Raw genomic sequence first — 16096 nt, 5'->3', positions numbered from 1 at the left:
TACAGTTGCCATTTGCTTGATATATCTTTTTCCAACCTTTGATTTTTAGTCTATTTTTGTCTTTATCTGTCAGCTGTGTCTCTTGTAGTCAGCATATTGATGGGTTTTGTTTTCTTATCCAATCCAAGTTCTGTGACTACACAGTCTTTTCCATCTTTTTGTTTGTAGTTGTTGTCACTTGCCAATTGATGTCTCTGGTTCCTTGTTTACACTCTTGTAAGCTCATTTTACTTTGCATATGTCCATAGCTGTAGTTTTTGAGTTATGTCATCTTGTGTGTTTGGTTGTTATTTGCTATTTTTGGTTTTCTGTTCAAAGGACTCCCTTTACCATCTTTTGTAAGGTTGGTCTGGTTTTAACAAATTCCCTTATAGTCTCTGCTTATCTGGAAATCTAATTTCACCGTCATATTTGTGGGACAATTTTGCCAGGTATATAATTCTTGGTTGAATTTTTTTCTTTTTCAGGGTTTTATATATACCATTGCCCTCTCGCTTGCATGGTTTCTGCTGAGAAATCAGAGCTTATTCTTACTGGCTGTCCTTTGTAGGTAACTTTTTGTTTTTCTCGTGCTGCTTTCAGGATTCTGTCTTTGTCTTTAGTTTTGATGAGTTTGATGATGATGTGTCTTGGTCATTTTCTTTTGGGGTCTATCTTGTTTGGGGCTCGTTGGACTTCTTGAATAGGTATGTTCTCATCTTTCATCATATCAGGGAAGTTCTTCTCCAGCAAATCTTGGACAATTTTCTCAGTGGTTTTATCTTTTTCTTCTGTTCTGGAATTCCAGTGACACATAGGTTATTCCTTTTGATGGTATCCCACATGAACCTTAGACTTTCTTCATTTTGTTTTGATTTTTTTTTTTTCTGATTGATCCCTTTCCAAAGAAGTGTTCAGGTATTTGTCTTCAATTTCATTAATTCTGTCTTCTATTGGATTGATTCTACTCCTTTGCTTTTTCAATATGTTATCTATTTCTGACAATTTAGTATTAATCTTCTCGATTTCTATCTGTAGATTGAGATTCAATTCTAATTTTTCATTTATTTTGTCATTTTGCTTTTGTATTTTCTTCCCAAGTTGTTCTAGGCTTTTGTCTGTGTTTTTCTTAATTTTGTCAGTGTTTTCTTTATCTTTCTCTCAATCCTTTGAAGATACCTAAATATAATTCTTTTGAATACTTTATCAGGGATTCCAGTGGTGCTTCTTCCTCAGGGATGTATTCTTGGTCTGTGTCCTGTTCCCTTGTTTGTACTGCTTTATCATGCTTCTTTGTGTGGACAGTGATTGTTTGTTGTCTCCAAGACATTGTGACGTTGTTGTATTTAGATCTCTGTTAACTGTTGGTGAAGAGCAGCCAAGAGTGAGTCAGACTCTTCTTGGTGGTTGTTTATTGTTGGCCCATTGGTGGAGAAGAAGGTGGTGGCTCTCACTCAACTTAGTAAGTGAAGCCTTAGGAGGTGTGGGTGGTGTAGTTGTGTCTTATGGGCACTGTTGCTATCTCCCACTCAGATAAAAATAACAATTGAATAACCATGAAAAAAGTAAAGCAAGTGGACAAAATCACATTGTGTAATCACACAGTAACAATAACCAACAAAACAAAACAAAACAAAACAAAAAAACCCTGCAGTATCTGGGGAGGGGGCAATAAGAGAAAAAAGATAGAGTAGGAGAATAATGAAGAAAAACAAATGGGAAAAATGCAAAAAGAAAAACAAGGAACGAGGTTAACCACAAGAAAGAAAGAAATTGGAACCAGGAACAGGAAAAAGAGAAAAAGGTGAAAACTAGAACCTGGGAAGGGAAGAATAAAGAATAATACTAAAAAGGGCAATAATAATAATAATAATTTTAAAACAGAGAAAAACAAGCAAACTAAAAAAGAAAAAAAAAAAAAATTGGGGCAGGGCAGGGCACCCAGACTCCATCCAAGCACATCGACTGGGATGGAATTCCTTTTGGCCTGGAAGGTGGGTGGGAGTGAGGGATGGCCACATCTCTCTTCACCAAGAGTGTGTATGTGGGGTATAAGACTAACAAGGGGAATATCACACCTTTCTGGTTGTTGGTGTCTGGAATGTCCTTGTGGTTTTCGGGAAGTGGAGCCTATTCTTAAGTCCCTAGAATCTGGGAAAATGCTGTTACTTTAAATATCCAACATAGTCGAACTGCTTGTAAACATTCAAAATGGCTGTGTCCTCTGGACAGGCAAAAGTCCACAGCTCAGCCCACCTTTCTCTTTGCTGCTTCTCCTTTTATTCACCAGCCACCAATACAGTCCTCTGTGCAGTCCTTGGCTAGCAGGGCTGATTTTTACGTTACTTCTTAGGTCCTAATACCACTCGGCAGTATCCAAGCTGTCTGTGCCATCAGGATTGCTGCCGGACCGCAGCTCTATATGTCTCCTTTTTTGGTGTTTTCATGCAAATTCTTCTGCTAGTTGGAGTTTAGTCCACTTCTATATCCTTCCCTTCAAGGCTTAGGGATCCAGGATTATCTTCTGTATCTGTGTTAATTGGTTCCCCTTTTCTTTATTGAAGAGGGTCTGTGCAGTCTTTCTGCCTATTCCACCATCTCACCAGAACTCTGAAATGGTACAACTTGACACACACCTTTCCTGATTTTATTTCAAAAATTTTTATTGTGCTTTAGGTGAAAGTTTAAAGAGCAAGTTATCAAATTTCCCTTTTGATAATTTGTAATGAAATGTCCCATGACATTGGTTGCATTCCCCACAATATGTCAGTACTCTCCCAATTTCCACCCTAGATTTCCTGTTTACTTAGGTCTGAATTTTCTACCCCTTCTGCCATCTCATCTTTGCTTTTGGGAAAGTGTTGTTCTTTTGATATCGTGTAATTGATTGTTCTAAGGAATGTATTCTCAGGTGTTACTGTTTAATTTATGGACCTACTGTTTGGCTGAAAGGTGGTTTCCAGGAAAGGCTTCAACTCCAAGTCAGAAGGTTGTTAGAGCCATAGTCTCTGGGGTTTCTCCAGTCTCTGTCAGACCAGTAAGTCTGATCATTTTTTGTGATTTTGATTTTCTGTTTTATACTTTTCTCCCTCACTGTCTGGGGCCCTTTTTTGTTATTCCAAGCAGAACAGTTGGTAGTGGTAGCAGAGCACCATCTAGTTTTTCTGGTCTTGGGGTTATGTAGACTGTGGTTCATGTAGTCCATTAGTTCTTGGGAGTAATTGCTTCGGTGAAACTTTGGTTTTCTTCATACTTTTTTGCTCTAAACAGGAAGAAAGCAGTAAGTGTATCTTAGATGGCTACTCACAAGCTTTTAAGACCTCAGATGGTGCTCACCAAAGTAGGATGGAGGACATTGTCTTTATGAGCTATATTGTACCAGTTGACATAAATGTCCTGAGCTTTCCTGATTTTAAGCCATGCAATATTCCCTTGTTCTTTTTGAACACCTGTCTTGGTCTATGTACAGGTTCTCCATGAGCACAATTAAGTGTTCTGGAATTCCCATTCTTCATAATGTTATCCATAATTTAATATGATCCACACAGTTTAATGCCTTTATATATTTCAAAAAAAAAAAAAAAAAAAACACAGGTAAACGTCTTTTTGGTATTACTTGCTTTTCAGCCACAGTCCATCTGACATCAGCCATGATATCCCTTGTTTCACATCCCTTTCTGAATCTGGCTTGGACTTCTGGCGGTTTCTAGTCAATGTACTGGTACCACCATTTTTTAATTATATTCATTAAAATTTTGCTTGCTTGTGACATTAATGGTATTGTTCTATACTTCCTGCATTCTGTTGGATCACCTTTCTTTGGAACGGACACGAATATATACTTCTTCCAGTCAGTTGGCTAGGTAGCTGTCTTCCAGATTTCTTGGCATAGAGAAGTGAGTGCTTCCAGCATTACATATGTTCATTCAGACATCTCAATTAGTATTTCATAATTCCTAGAACCTTGTTTTTTGCCAATTACTTCAGTGCAGCATGGAGTTCTTCCTTCAGTACTGTCTTTGTTTCTAGTGCTGCTATAACAGAAATATCACAAGTAGATAGCTTTAACAGAAAATTTATGTTTTTACAGTTTAGGAGACTAGAAGTCTGATTTCAGAGGGGCATCTCTCTAGGGTCTCAATTAAGGTCCCTCAGCCTTGTGCTTCAGCTCTGCCTCTTGTTCCAGACCCACTGGAGCTAGAGGCTTCTATCTCACGCAGCTGCTGGCTGCTGAAACTGGTAAACCCAATATTGGCAGGTAAAATGGAACAATCCCAAGATCAGCAGGCAACACGTCAGACCACCGATTCAAATCCAGGAACAGTCCCAAGATTGACAGGCAACACAGCCCAAAATGTGCCAAAAAGCTGGATACCTTTCCCTGCTGGAAACAGGCAGCTCCCCTTCAACCACTTAGCTGCTCACAGCAGATTGCACCATGGAGGTGCTTACAATCTCATTATGGGGAATAACTACATCCAGTTGCCAAGCCACTCAGAACAAAAGCCCAGCCAAGTTGACACACAACCTAAACTTTTTGATCATATGCTACGTCCTAAAATGGTTGAACATCTACCCAGTCTTTTTGGGACAGTGACTGTGTGTATTCCTTCCATCTTCCTTTGAGGCTTCCTGCATTGTTCAGTATTTTGCCCATAAAATCCTTCAAAATTGTGATTTGGGGCTTGAATTTTTTCTTCAGTTTTTAGCTTGAGAAAAGCTGAGCATATTCTTCCCTTTTGGTTTCTCCAGGTCTTTGCACATGTCATTATAATACTTTACTTTGTCTTCGTGAACCATCCTTTGAAATCTTTTGTTCAGCTCTTTTACTTCAGCATTTCTTCCTTTGCTTTAGCTCTTTATTTAAGAGCAAGTTTCAGAGTCTATTCTGATAACCATTCTAGTCTTTTTTTTTCTTGTATTTTTAATGACCTTTTGCTTTTTTCATGTATCATATCCTTAATGTCATCCCACAGCTCATCTCATCTTTGGTTACTAGTGTTCAGTCTGTCAAATCTGTTCTTGAGAGAATTTTCCAAATTCAGGTGGGACATACTTAAGGTTGTACTTTGGCTCTTGTAGACTAGTTTTAATTTTCTTCAGCTTCAACTTGAACTTGCATATGAGCAATTGGTCTGTGCTCCAGTCAGCCCCTGAGCTTGTTCTGACTGATGATATTGCGCTTCTCCATCATCTCTTTCCACAGATGTGGTTGATTTGTTTCCTGTGTATTCCATATATATTCACCATTTATATTGTTGAAAATAGGTATTTCCAATGAATAATGATTGGTCTTTTAAAATTCTCTCATGTGATATTCCACGTTTTTATCACCATGGCCATATTTTCCAGTTACTGATCTTTCTTTGTTTCCAGTTTTCACATTCCAATTGCTAGTAATTATCAGTGCATCTTGATTACATGTTTGATCAATTTCATACTGTAGAAATCTGTAAAAATCTTCAATTTCTTTATCTTTGGCTTTAGTTGTGCATAAATTTGAATAATAGTTGTATTAATTGATCTTCTTTTTATGTGTGTGTATAATATCCTCTCACAGCTTTGCAATTCATGATTCATCTTGAAATGTTCTTTTTGACAGTGAGTGCAATGCCATTCCTCTTCAGTTTGTCATTCCCCACATAGTAGACCATACAGTTGATTCAAAATGGCTAATACCAGTCCATTTCAGCTAATGCCTAGGATATTGATCTTTAAGTGTTCCATTTCATATTTGACCACTTCTAATTTTTTTTTATTCATACGTCATATATTCCATGTTCTGATTATTAATGGATGTCTGCAGCTATTTCTTCTTATTTTGAGTCACATCAGAAAGGGATGGGGAATAGCAAATATAAAATATTATTTGATGGACCATTAAATACAGATCCAAATGCAGTAATGTGAGACACTGCATCAGTAGGATGTGTTTACTTACTTAGTGTTTGGTTGTTATTTTATTGGTCCTTGAATAAGTTGGGAATTTAGAAAAGTGATACTTAGAACTCAAATTCATATAATCTAGAACTGATTGGAGTGAACTAAAGGGTAAGGAGTTGGGAGAATTACTCCTTTCCCAGTGTTACTTGCAGACAAGGTAAGTTGAGTAAACAGATTACTTCAAACTTTCTGGTGCTGCTTTCTCACTTCTCTTCCCCAAAAAGTTGTGCTTGAATCATTTAATGAAATGAGGAAGGACAGCTTTCCCATATGTCACATACTTACCCTTTCCTAGCATACAGCCTAAAGCACTTGACTGCTAACCAAAAGGTTGGTGGTTCAAACCCACCAGCCACTCCTCAGAAGGAAGGTCGGGAAATCTACTTCCATGGTGATACCACCTTGGAAACCCAAGGAGGGGTCTCTATGAGTTGGGTACTACTCAACGGCATATAACAACAACGACGACGATGACAACATTACATTATCAGATTTGTATTATATAGTTTTCTGATAATGCTTTAAAAAACAGAGTTTGGCATAAGAGTAGTTAGTAAGAGTAGAACTTCCCTGTAGTGTTTCCAGGGCTGTATATTTTTATGGAAAAAGACTGCCTCATTATCCCAGGGAGTGGCTGGTGGGTTCAAATCACTGACATTTTGATAAGCAGGTGAATGCTTTAACAACTGCACGCACCATCAGAGCTCCTTCCCCACATATACATATGTACAGAGTTCACAAATGTGACCTTGCCAGTAAGGGATTTGATAAGAACTCTTACTGTGGGCATTTCAAACCAAGAAAGCAGTTACAATTGATGCCTTTCAGTAAGTATGTCTTAATTTGGGGAGTATTTAACGTCTTTCTTGGGGTCTGTATTTGCAAAGCATTTCATAACTCCAACAGCTGATATACATGATGGCACTGTCATAAGTGAAAATATATACAAGGTTTTAGTCAACATAAATAATTGAGAAGATTTCATTTGTGTTTTGTTGAAGCAAAGAGTAGTCTCATAAGGGGAAGTAAAACCACCTAACCCTTATTAACTTTTTTTCTAAAGTGTCACTGCAAAAACAGGCATTAGCTGAAATGAAGGGATAATAGCTTGTGATCATATCATTTCTTGAATATTTGAAGTATTGAATAGAAATCACCATGATGCATCAAGAGTCAGTCACTGCTGTCGAGTTGGATCTGATTCATAGTGACCTGTGCCTGAGTTTCCAAGGTGGTATCACTACAGAAGTAGATTACCTAACCTTCCTTCATGAATATTCTAAACTAAAGAGCAGATATTAGAACAATTTTATATATAGTGTTCTGTATGTATATAGCAAATCTGGAAAAGTTGAATTAAGATTAGCAAATACACTTTACCATGGCTTTGTTCAGATGTGTTCAGATATCTTGATCTACAAATAATTGAAATAATCCCAGTTATTATTAAAATAATTAACTTGACTCATACCTTTCCATTAACTATGTATATGCTAATGAAAACATGTTTATTTATGTTTATATAAATATCCTTACTTTTCGAGTTTTGTAGCTGATTAAATAAGTATAATTTTCATAAACAGATTTCAGTAAAACAAGCAGGCCAGTTCTATAAATACTTAAGAACATCATTTGCTATGTTTAGCATCTCAGTTTATCACTTCCGCACAAATGCAGGGCTTTGAGTGCTGTGTTTCCCTGTTGAACCACCTTTAGTTTATGTAATACCCATTGAAGACTTGAGTCTTATTCGATCCATTGTTAAAATAACAGGTAGTGGAAGTACAAATTACTCAGTTATTTGGCGTTTTTTTAAAATTATGGATTGTTTTTTATGTATCTTGAATTGTTCTTCTAAGTGTACATTTTTCTTTCTCTCCCAACCCTTAATCTCTTTCTAGGGCGTGATTGATTACATTTTCTATTCCAAGACTCATATGAACGTGCTTGGTGTCCTGGGGCCTTTAGATCCTCAATGGCTGGTTGAGAACAACATCACTGGGTGTCCACACCCTCACATCCCTTCAGACCACTTCTCACTGTTAACACAACTTGAACTCCACCCTCCACTCCTGCCTCTTGTCAATGGTGTTCACTTGCCTAATCGGAGGTAGTGGAGTACTGCCCCGCAAAGACGGGGATCTGTTGCTATGGACCTGTACAGTTGTAAATCAGAGTATGTAGGAGTGAAGTATGGCTATCCTTAAGCTGCTTCTTCAGGTTCCTTTCATTATGTCTTTGCTATAAGATTTTGTACATTTTTGTGCATATTGGTATCATTTGGCACTAGTGTTGGAACCAAAGTAGTATTCTACTCAAAATTTTAATTTAAATATTTTTTGAGAGTCCACATTCATAATCGATAAATTACCAATTAGAGGCCCAACAACAGTGTATTTGTTTCTAAAACAAATATTTCCTTTAGAGCTAACCATTTTTGTAAAAGACAGTTTTTTAAAGCTGTAAATATAAGGTTTTGAACTCAGTGATGTCATGGCTTTCAGGGAAAATGTTCTTGAATTTCTATTTTCCTTTATAACAAAATTATTTTTGAATCCCCAAGTTATTTGCACATTAACAAAGCACTTACATTTGTTTGATCTATACATAAACCATGGTATAGCTTCTAGCCATAAGAAGAAGTAGTGAGAAATTAAAGGTGATTTGCACAATATGGTTTCAGAATCAAGCATTTAACAGCATGTGTCAGTTTGTTGGGCACATACTTTTTGTTTATTTTATATTTTTTTAGAAATTGCTCTGTTGTTTTTGGCCCCCTTTTGGTTATAATTTTATTAGAAGTATTAGTTTATTTATGCGGAAAAAGCAGGTATTTATACTGCCACCCATCTTGAAAATAGAATTTGGTATGCTTAAGATTATCATAAAATTAGTGTTCAGTATTTTTTATTGATAATTATCTACCTTTCTTTTCTGTCTAGTTGTGCTAGAAAAACAGATACTATGTTGCAGTACAATGTTAAAATAAGTACTCTGAATAATAAGACCCTGATCAAAGTTTTAGAAAGGGAAAGCCATAGGAATATATGTAATATTTTATGTGTTTCCAGATAGGTTAAGTGACTGTGGGTTTTGGTTTTGAAAGTGACAGTGGAAAAGATTAGAGGGAGAGAGAGAAAAGGGAGTTGAAAGCCTTGGATCATTTTTCCTGACTCTAGCTGCCAAATGGTCATCATACGCTTTTAATCTTTGTTTTTGTTGTCTGTCAGGGTTGAATTAAGAAGCTACTGGTTTATTCCCACTGTAGATGCTGTAGATATATTGGAATCCTTTTCGCCCAGAAGGGGCCATTTGAAAATCTGTGACTTCAAGAGGAAGTGAATGCAATATCGTTTTCTGGGGGAAAAATTGGTTGGCTGCTTGATGTTAGTTATGGCACAGTAACAGGAAAAGGTTGTGTCTGTGTTTTTAAGTTTTTCTTTATTCTGCTTTTTTGCTGCTATAAGAGTTTTATGAAATTTATATTTTAAACTTTTCATGCACTTTACTGTTTCTAGTCTCAAAATGTGATATTTTTAATAAACAAGAAGTTTTTCATTATATGAATGAAATTTCAAAAGAAAATAGCCTATATTTGTGTCTCACTAATATATAAAGTACAGGTCAAATTTTAATTATTTAATTAGTTTTAAATATACAATTTGTCTCCTCTTTCAAACCTGACATCTTCAAGCTGTTTTATTAAACTTAAAAGATGCATTTTCTTTGGTCATTTTATAAGTAATTGCTTCCATAATAAATTAATCAGGCTATATAAGATAGTATTTCCCCAGATGATAATTTTAGTGGGACTAGGGTGGTGGGATGATGTAATATCATATATGGGATTGCATCGGAAGGGTAAAGAAGTTTAAAGCATAAATAAACTCCCTTTTTAAAAGTGCCTAGTGGTAGAGGCGTTGTTTGTCATCTATTATAATTGGAATGTCATTGTAATTGAATGAAGTTTGATGTAAATAAAATATTCTTTTAAAAATGTTAAGTAACAAAATAAACAAAAAGAAACAACCTTAAGATGACAAATTTTCCTCAGTGTGCAGGTATCCCTTCTTATATACCTCAAGCATTGAACATCTAGCCATGTGAATTGATTACCTGAAGCATAGTACTGGAAAGTAGAATAGCATGAAAAACTTAATTTTGTGGACATTACCTTTTTTTGTAATCAGCTACTGTATGTTTTTATTTTAAAATCTTTCATTTTGGGTGGGTTTTCTGCTCTGGAGGTATATGCACTAACAAAACATTTTCCTCCTTTCATAATACGCATGTTAATTAGCAATGTGAGCAATATTTCCTACCATACTTCACTCCCAATATTTTTTGAGATGTTTGTATAAAATGGAATTTAAAGTTCACCTATGATTGTATATGAACCACAGAGGAGCCCATTTATTAATAAAACTTTTTTAATAATTAAATGTAGAGGGAAAAAAATAAAAAAAAATTGGGAAACATTGTAAACAGCTTAAGTTTATTTTGTGTATGATCAAGGCACTCTGTTGCAGAAGGTGTGTAATTGGGTTCTCTCTGCTTCCAAATGCACTCTTTCAAACCATTCATTATCCTGTGTATTTTTAATGTGGTTTTAGTAAATGTTGTTAGCAGCTCTGTTGAAGTAGGTAATTGTATTATGTTATGGGTGGCGCACACACTTGGGGCATGGTGACCCAGATTTCATGCGCACGGTTTCCCTTAGCCCCTGCCCAAATTTCACACACCCATCACTCTTTGTTCACTTTGTAAAAGGAGTGGTATCTGTTTTGAGCTGCCAATTCAGATGATCAGAAATGCTGCTCTCCTCAGTATTGTCTTGTTAAATGCATGCCATTTGGAACTTTGGCAGTGAGAAGCCAAAAGGAAGAGGTGAATGACATATGATATATATTCAGTGAAAGTAAAATGTATGCTCATTTACTTTATAGTTCTCAGAATAAGTTATAAAGCTTTTTGCCATGGGGCTGCTGTATTATTTTATCTAAAGATAAAAGAAAATTTGGGCATTTTTAGATTGTGATATATATTTTCTTAATTGTTAAATATGATTTCTGATACTTGTCTAAGAACTGGAGTGTTCTTTAAATTTATAACAAACAGTGTTGTTTGAGGAAGAGAAAACTGCACTGTTTGCCATTGTAACTCTCATACAAGTGCATGTCAAGTCACCCACTCTCTCAGGCATCAGTATCCGCCTCATAGCTTTACATATTTTGATGGAGAATATTGCAGCATCCTCAGGACTGACATCTGGGAAAGGCTCAGATTCACTTACTGCTCCTTGCTTGTTGACTTTGTTTTTAAAATATTGTGCCTGGTATCAACTTTTAAGCAACAGCACTGCCTAAAAGCAAGCAGAGAGCAGAATCCCAGCACCATTCAATAGGCAACTTTTTAGAATTCAGATAAAATAAATCTGTTCCAGATTTATGGTGTTTTATGTAAAAAAAAATTTTGTACAATGTAGCTGAATATTTTTGTTTCATTTATTTTGATGTAAGGCGTGTGAACGTCTGAATATCACATGTTAAAGTCAGGTATGGCACAATGGGTTCTGAGACCAGCTTTTTCCCCCCTCCCATTTGCCTTGTTGCAAACTTTTCTTTTCAAATTACTCTTCTGATACTCATAGGCAAATATTTAATTTTACTAATAAGCATCCTGTGTGAATGTATTAAAGAAGCCACTGTGTTTTAGTGTTGTAGTTTGCAGAAATACAAAGCTCTGTTTCTTATTTGTCTTTTACTTTGGTATCTTAAAGTTATAAAATCTCAGAGAAGCAAAGGGGAGAGTTGAAAGATATCTAAGGCTCATATCACTTGATTCAATTCTAGCCTTGAGGACGTGGCACATTAAAACTGGAATGTGGGCAAACATACTGTGTTCCATTTTAAAATTATATCTAAGTATAATTAAATAGATGAAAATTAAGTTTGTACTTGCATTTCTAAGCAATTCTGAAAATCATTAATGCCTCAATACTTTATCAAATAGCAGGGAGTAGAGAAAGCACAAGAAAAATAGGTTAAATGTGTTCTTAGAAGGAACAGAGGCATATGGTTCATCATTCCTAATACAATGCTAGATTTTCTAGCAACAAAAAATGTCCCAGTACTTTATTACTTGATTCTAGGGTCTATAATCAGAGTTTCTGTGGTATTTAATAACTTTTGAAATATGCTGACTGATCAGTAGCTTTAGTCACAAAAAAAAACATCAGTTTCTGATTCAGATGGCTGTTCATAAGAACAATAATAGTTGATAGCAAGCAAAGACTTTATGGCACATTTTCAAAATAACACTCATACATATTTATGTTTTGACAGAAATGTGAGTTCTCACATTTGTAAGGTATTCTCTTTCTCTGTCTCCCATCTGCCCTCCTTAAAAAATATATACATTTCTGATGTGTGGAAGAGTCAGTGCAAATTTCCAAAGGCAGGAAAGAGGATGTAAAAGAACCTTGTGCTTAACTCATGGTACCAAAACGTTTATCCCTTTCCTTCTAAATTGTATCATGTTTATAGAACACTGAATTGTAGTAGAGACAAAATAACTAAGGAAGGTACAACATTTTTCTAAACCAAGAACTTCAGCTAAAGTTTTAAATTCATAAATGAAAACTTTTGTGTTTATAGTTTCTTTTAGTGCCTAAGGCACTTGACTGCTAACCAGGAGGCTGGCAGTTCAAAACCACCAGCCACTCCTTGGAAGGAAGGTTGGGCAATCTACTTCCATAGTGATACTGCCTCAGAAACCTAAGGCAGGGGTCACTATGAGTCAGATCCGACTCCACGGCACATAACAACAGCAACAAGCACCAAATGTGCAATTCCAACATAAATAGTACACTTTTAACCTGGCTTATTTACCAAAGCTGCAGTCTGTGTAAGAACAGGATGCCAAGAGCATCTTTCATATTACAGAATGACATGTAAATCTTTATTTTTTAAGTGTCATCTTTAAAGCTTAAGGATACGAATTTTAAAAAGAAATTCCTTGTACCAGTACTGCAGAGTGTTCTGAATGAGATGTACAGAAACAAAGCAAACAGTTATTTTCAGGAAGTTGGTATGGAAGGTCATTCATATTTCTTGTATTAACCAGTACTTTCTTGATATAAATATATCTGTTAAATCACAAGCCCTACAGTAAGGAAAATGAGGGAGATATCAGAGAAAGCAAGCTTTATTAACCTAGTCAGTAACTTCTTTTGGCATAAATTTGTTCAGTTAGACTTGAGTTATTCTTAGAACCAAAGGAAAATAAGCGTATTTAGGTTTCATTCAACAAACATTATGACATTCGAAGTAATGGGTATATTTTTAAATAAAAAAGCTTTTACTCTCAAAGCATATGAAGTAAGTACATTTCTGCCATTAAAGGTTAATTTCATTACACATAGTGTAAATTCAGTAGCATCTATTGATGTTAGAAGTGATACCGGAAATAAATCACATTATGAAAAAGGTATACAAATGACGAGTGATATGACTCTTTAGGTATGGTAACATGGTATATTCAACTTTCAGAATCTTCCAGAAGGCATAGTTTGGCACCTGTTAGCCAGTCATTTTTGTTACAGCTGTCTCCCTAAAATTAGATAATTTCCCTGTTTGTGTGTCCCTTTCACTTTTAACTCTAAAGCTTAAGAATCATGGTGGCCCTTGCTGCAGTGGTCCCTCCTTGCTCATTTCAGTTTTGTGTTAACTTCTAATTAGTGATACATGACGATTTTCTTTCAAGCTATTAGTTCCTACATGTACCACATTTGGTTAATTTACCTTAGTTATCTAAACCCACAAAATTAGCTCAGTATTAATGTGTCAAACAATGGCTTTGCTTCTTACTGAATAAGCTTGATATCCTATCTGTTTTAATCTTGATGCAGTAAGTGATGCAGTGTCTTGAGTTTGTATTTATTCAGAAACTGTATTGTCCTTTCTTTGTGGTTAACTTGCTAAAAATATATTCCTTTACCTGTGAAATTCCTGAGCGGTGCTCTGCCAACTGTTGGAGGGGAGAAGTTTGAATGGATGTGTTACCGCACACTGGATCTGGAATTGTTCAGTGTTGTGAGTGGCAAATTTTTTAAACACCAGCAGCACTGAGAAGTGCACTATGGGCATTCGTACAGTTGTCCAAATGCAAACAATTCTTTCATCTAGGTGAAGCTAAGGAGTAGCGTTCAATAAGAGTACCTGGAATATTTTTAGGAAGGTAAATCTTTCAACTTTGGTATTTTATCTGTGGGTTGGGATGGTATGAAGTTTGTTTTTTTTTTAAGAAACTGTGTGTATATATCTTTTTTTTTTTTTTTTCTTTGAAAGAGCCAGGTGGTTGGTCAAATTCACTATCAGTTAACTTGTATCTTCTATTGTGATGTCTTTCAACCATAAAACAAGTGCCAACTAATTGTCCATGGGACAATCTACTCTTCCACTCAGTTTAGCATTTGAGTAGGGAAGGGTGCATTTATTTTCATTACCTGACATATTAAATTGAATAATTCATTGTTTTGCTTACATTTGAATCATTCTGTGGCTTGTATAATATGTTTTCATATCTATCTGTTTCTTTTGGTTGGAAAGCAAAGCACATGAGTTTAAAACTGAGCAAAGTTTTTTGGTAGTTTTTTTCCCTTAAATACTTAACAGTAGTTTCTATTTGAAAACAAATTCTGCTATTTTAGATTGTGTATTTAGTTTGCTTTTGTCCTAAGAAAAAAAGCCAAGCACCAAGTCAATTAGTTACTGTGTTCTAATAATCAGTTTAAAATCTAATACATATTTTTTTTTAATTAGAAGGATTAATGAAGTGCCATGTAATTGTAGCTTGCTAGTGTTTATTGTTTAATAGACTGGTTCTCTGATGTTCTAATCATTTAACACTCTGTCATCATCCTGGAGAAAGTGGTTCTACTCTTATTGAACACGTTCTCTCTGACAAAATCACCAGCTGCTTTATTTTTCTATTTATTACAGTTAAACAGTTGATGAGGTCCGAATCTTGACCAAACTGCTCAGCTGAGATGTTTTTCACAGTAGACACTGTACAAAATATGTGTGCAAAAGGACACAGTTGGGTGGTAGTATTTTTTCATTAATGTGAACATTGACTAAACATAGCAGTCCTGCCTTTTAAATCTTGTGGCAGCTCAGAAGGGAGGTGCTTAAGAACCTTAACTACTATGTCAGATGACAAAATACTTTTTTCCATTTTGGAGATTGGGTACTGCTCACACATGATGTATAGGGCTAAATATATGCTTGTTTCCTTGCACCTGTGTACTTCCTTTTTCTCCCTCCCTTCCCTTCCCCTGTAGGCAATAAATGGCCATTTTGCAACTGCATATCTTTGTCTTGGTTTTTTACTCTTATCTGTGTAGTATAAGTTTGTGCTTTTAGGTCAGTACTCTTCTTGTAAAGTAATTCAGGCAAAATAATTCATGCTACATTTTTCAGGTGAAAACTACTGCTTAAGTGCTTTACATAGATTTTGAAGTACACATCGTTATTTGATTTGCTTTGGCTGAAGAAATCTGAGCAAAGGGACATGTGTCACTTCTGAGGGGGAGCTTTAAGAGATGGTGTGCAATTTGCCATATCCCCTTTTTCTTGCCTTGATGATCGTGGAAGCATGTGTTGAGCTGGAACCTCTTATCCTAAATCATTGAGTGATTGAATAGAACTCTCTTACTGACTTACATTGGGCATGTAGTGTGTGAGAAATAACCTCAAAATCTCAGTGCTTCAGTACACCTGTGTTACTAAAGTATAATCTCGTCCATCCTGACAGATCAGAATTACTAGTATTGACCAAGCTCAACAACTGGTCCTGACAAGACTCAGAGTAAACTCAAAGTATCTACTATGAACAAGGTGCTATGGGATATAAAGATGAAAGATCTCCTTTCTGTTAAGAGTTCATATTCCAAACACTTCTATTTATGACACAGGAGAAAACATTGAAGTGTTTTGGTCAAAGTAAGGTAAATATTAGAATCTTGGAAAGTGGGGGAGGGACATGGCACACAGTGAAATAACTAGGAATTCTGTTTAGGGTTAAAAGTTTCAACTGAAAAATGAGTTTAAGATCACTGTGACTGAGAATAGGTTTATTCATGAGAGTGAAAATAAGTTGAGCTATGTCTAGC

At 35.7% G+C, this 16096-nt stretch overlaps 1 protein-coding gene across 1 annotated transcript in view; it reads left to right on the top strand.

The window, feature by feature from the left end:
- Positions 1-8036, top strand: part of CNOT6L (CCR4-NOT transcription complex subunit 6 like) — a 97499-nt gene extending 89463 nt beyond the window's left edge. Inside the window, exon 11 of the mRNA XM_007949050.2 lies at positions 7824-8036. Within this exon, the coding sequence (XP_007947241.1) occupies positions 7824-8036 (213 nt within the window). The remainder of the gene's footprint in view (positions 1-7823) is intronic.
- Positions 8037-16096: the final 8060 nt, after the last annotated feature.

Source organism: Orycteropus afer, unplaced genomic scaffold (assembly GCF_000298275.1).
Source record: "Orycteropus afer afer isolate SDZICR_OR568_19922 unplaced genomic scaffold, OryAfe1.0 scaffold00235, whole genome shotgun sequence".
NCBI lineage: Eukaryota > Metazoa > Chordata > Mammalia > Tubulidentata > Orycteropodidae > Orycteropus > Orycteropus afer.
Note: the sequence above shows the minus strand (reverse complement) of the source record. Positions and strands in the feature narration are given on the sequence as shown.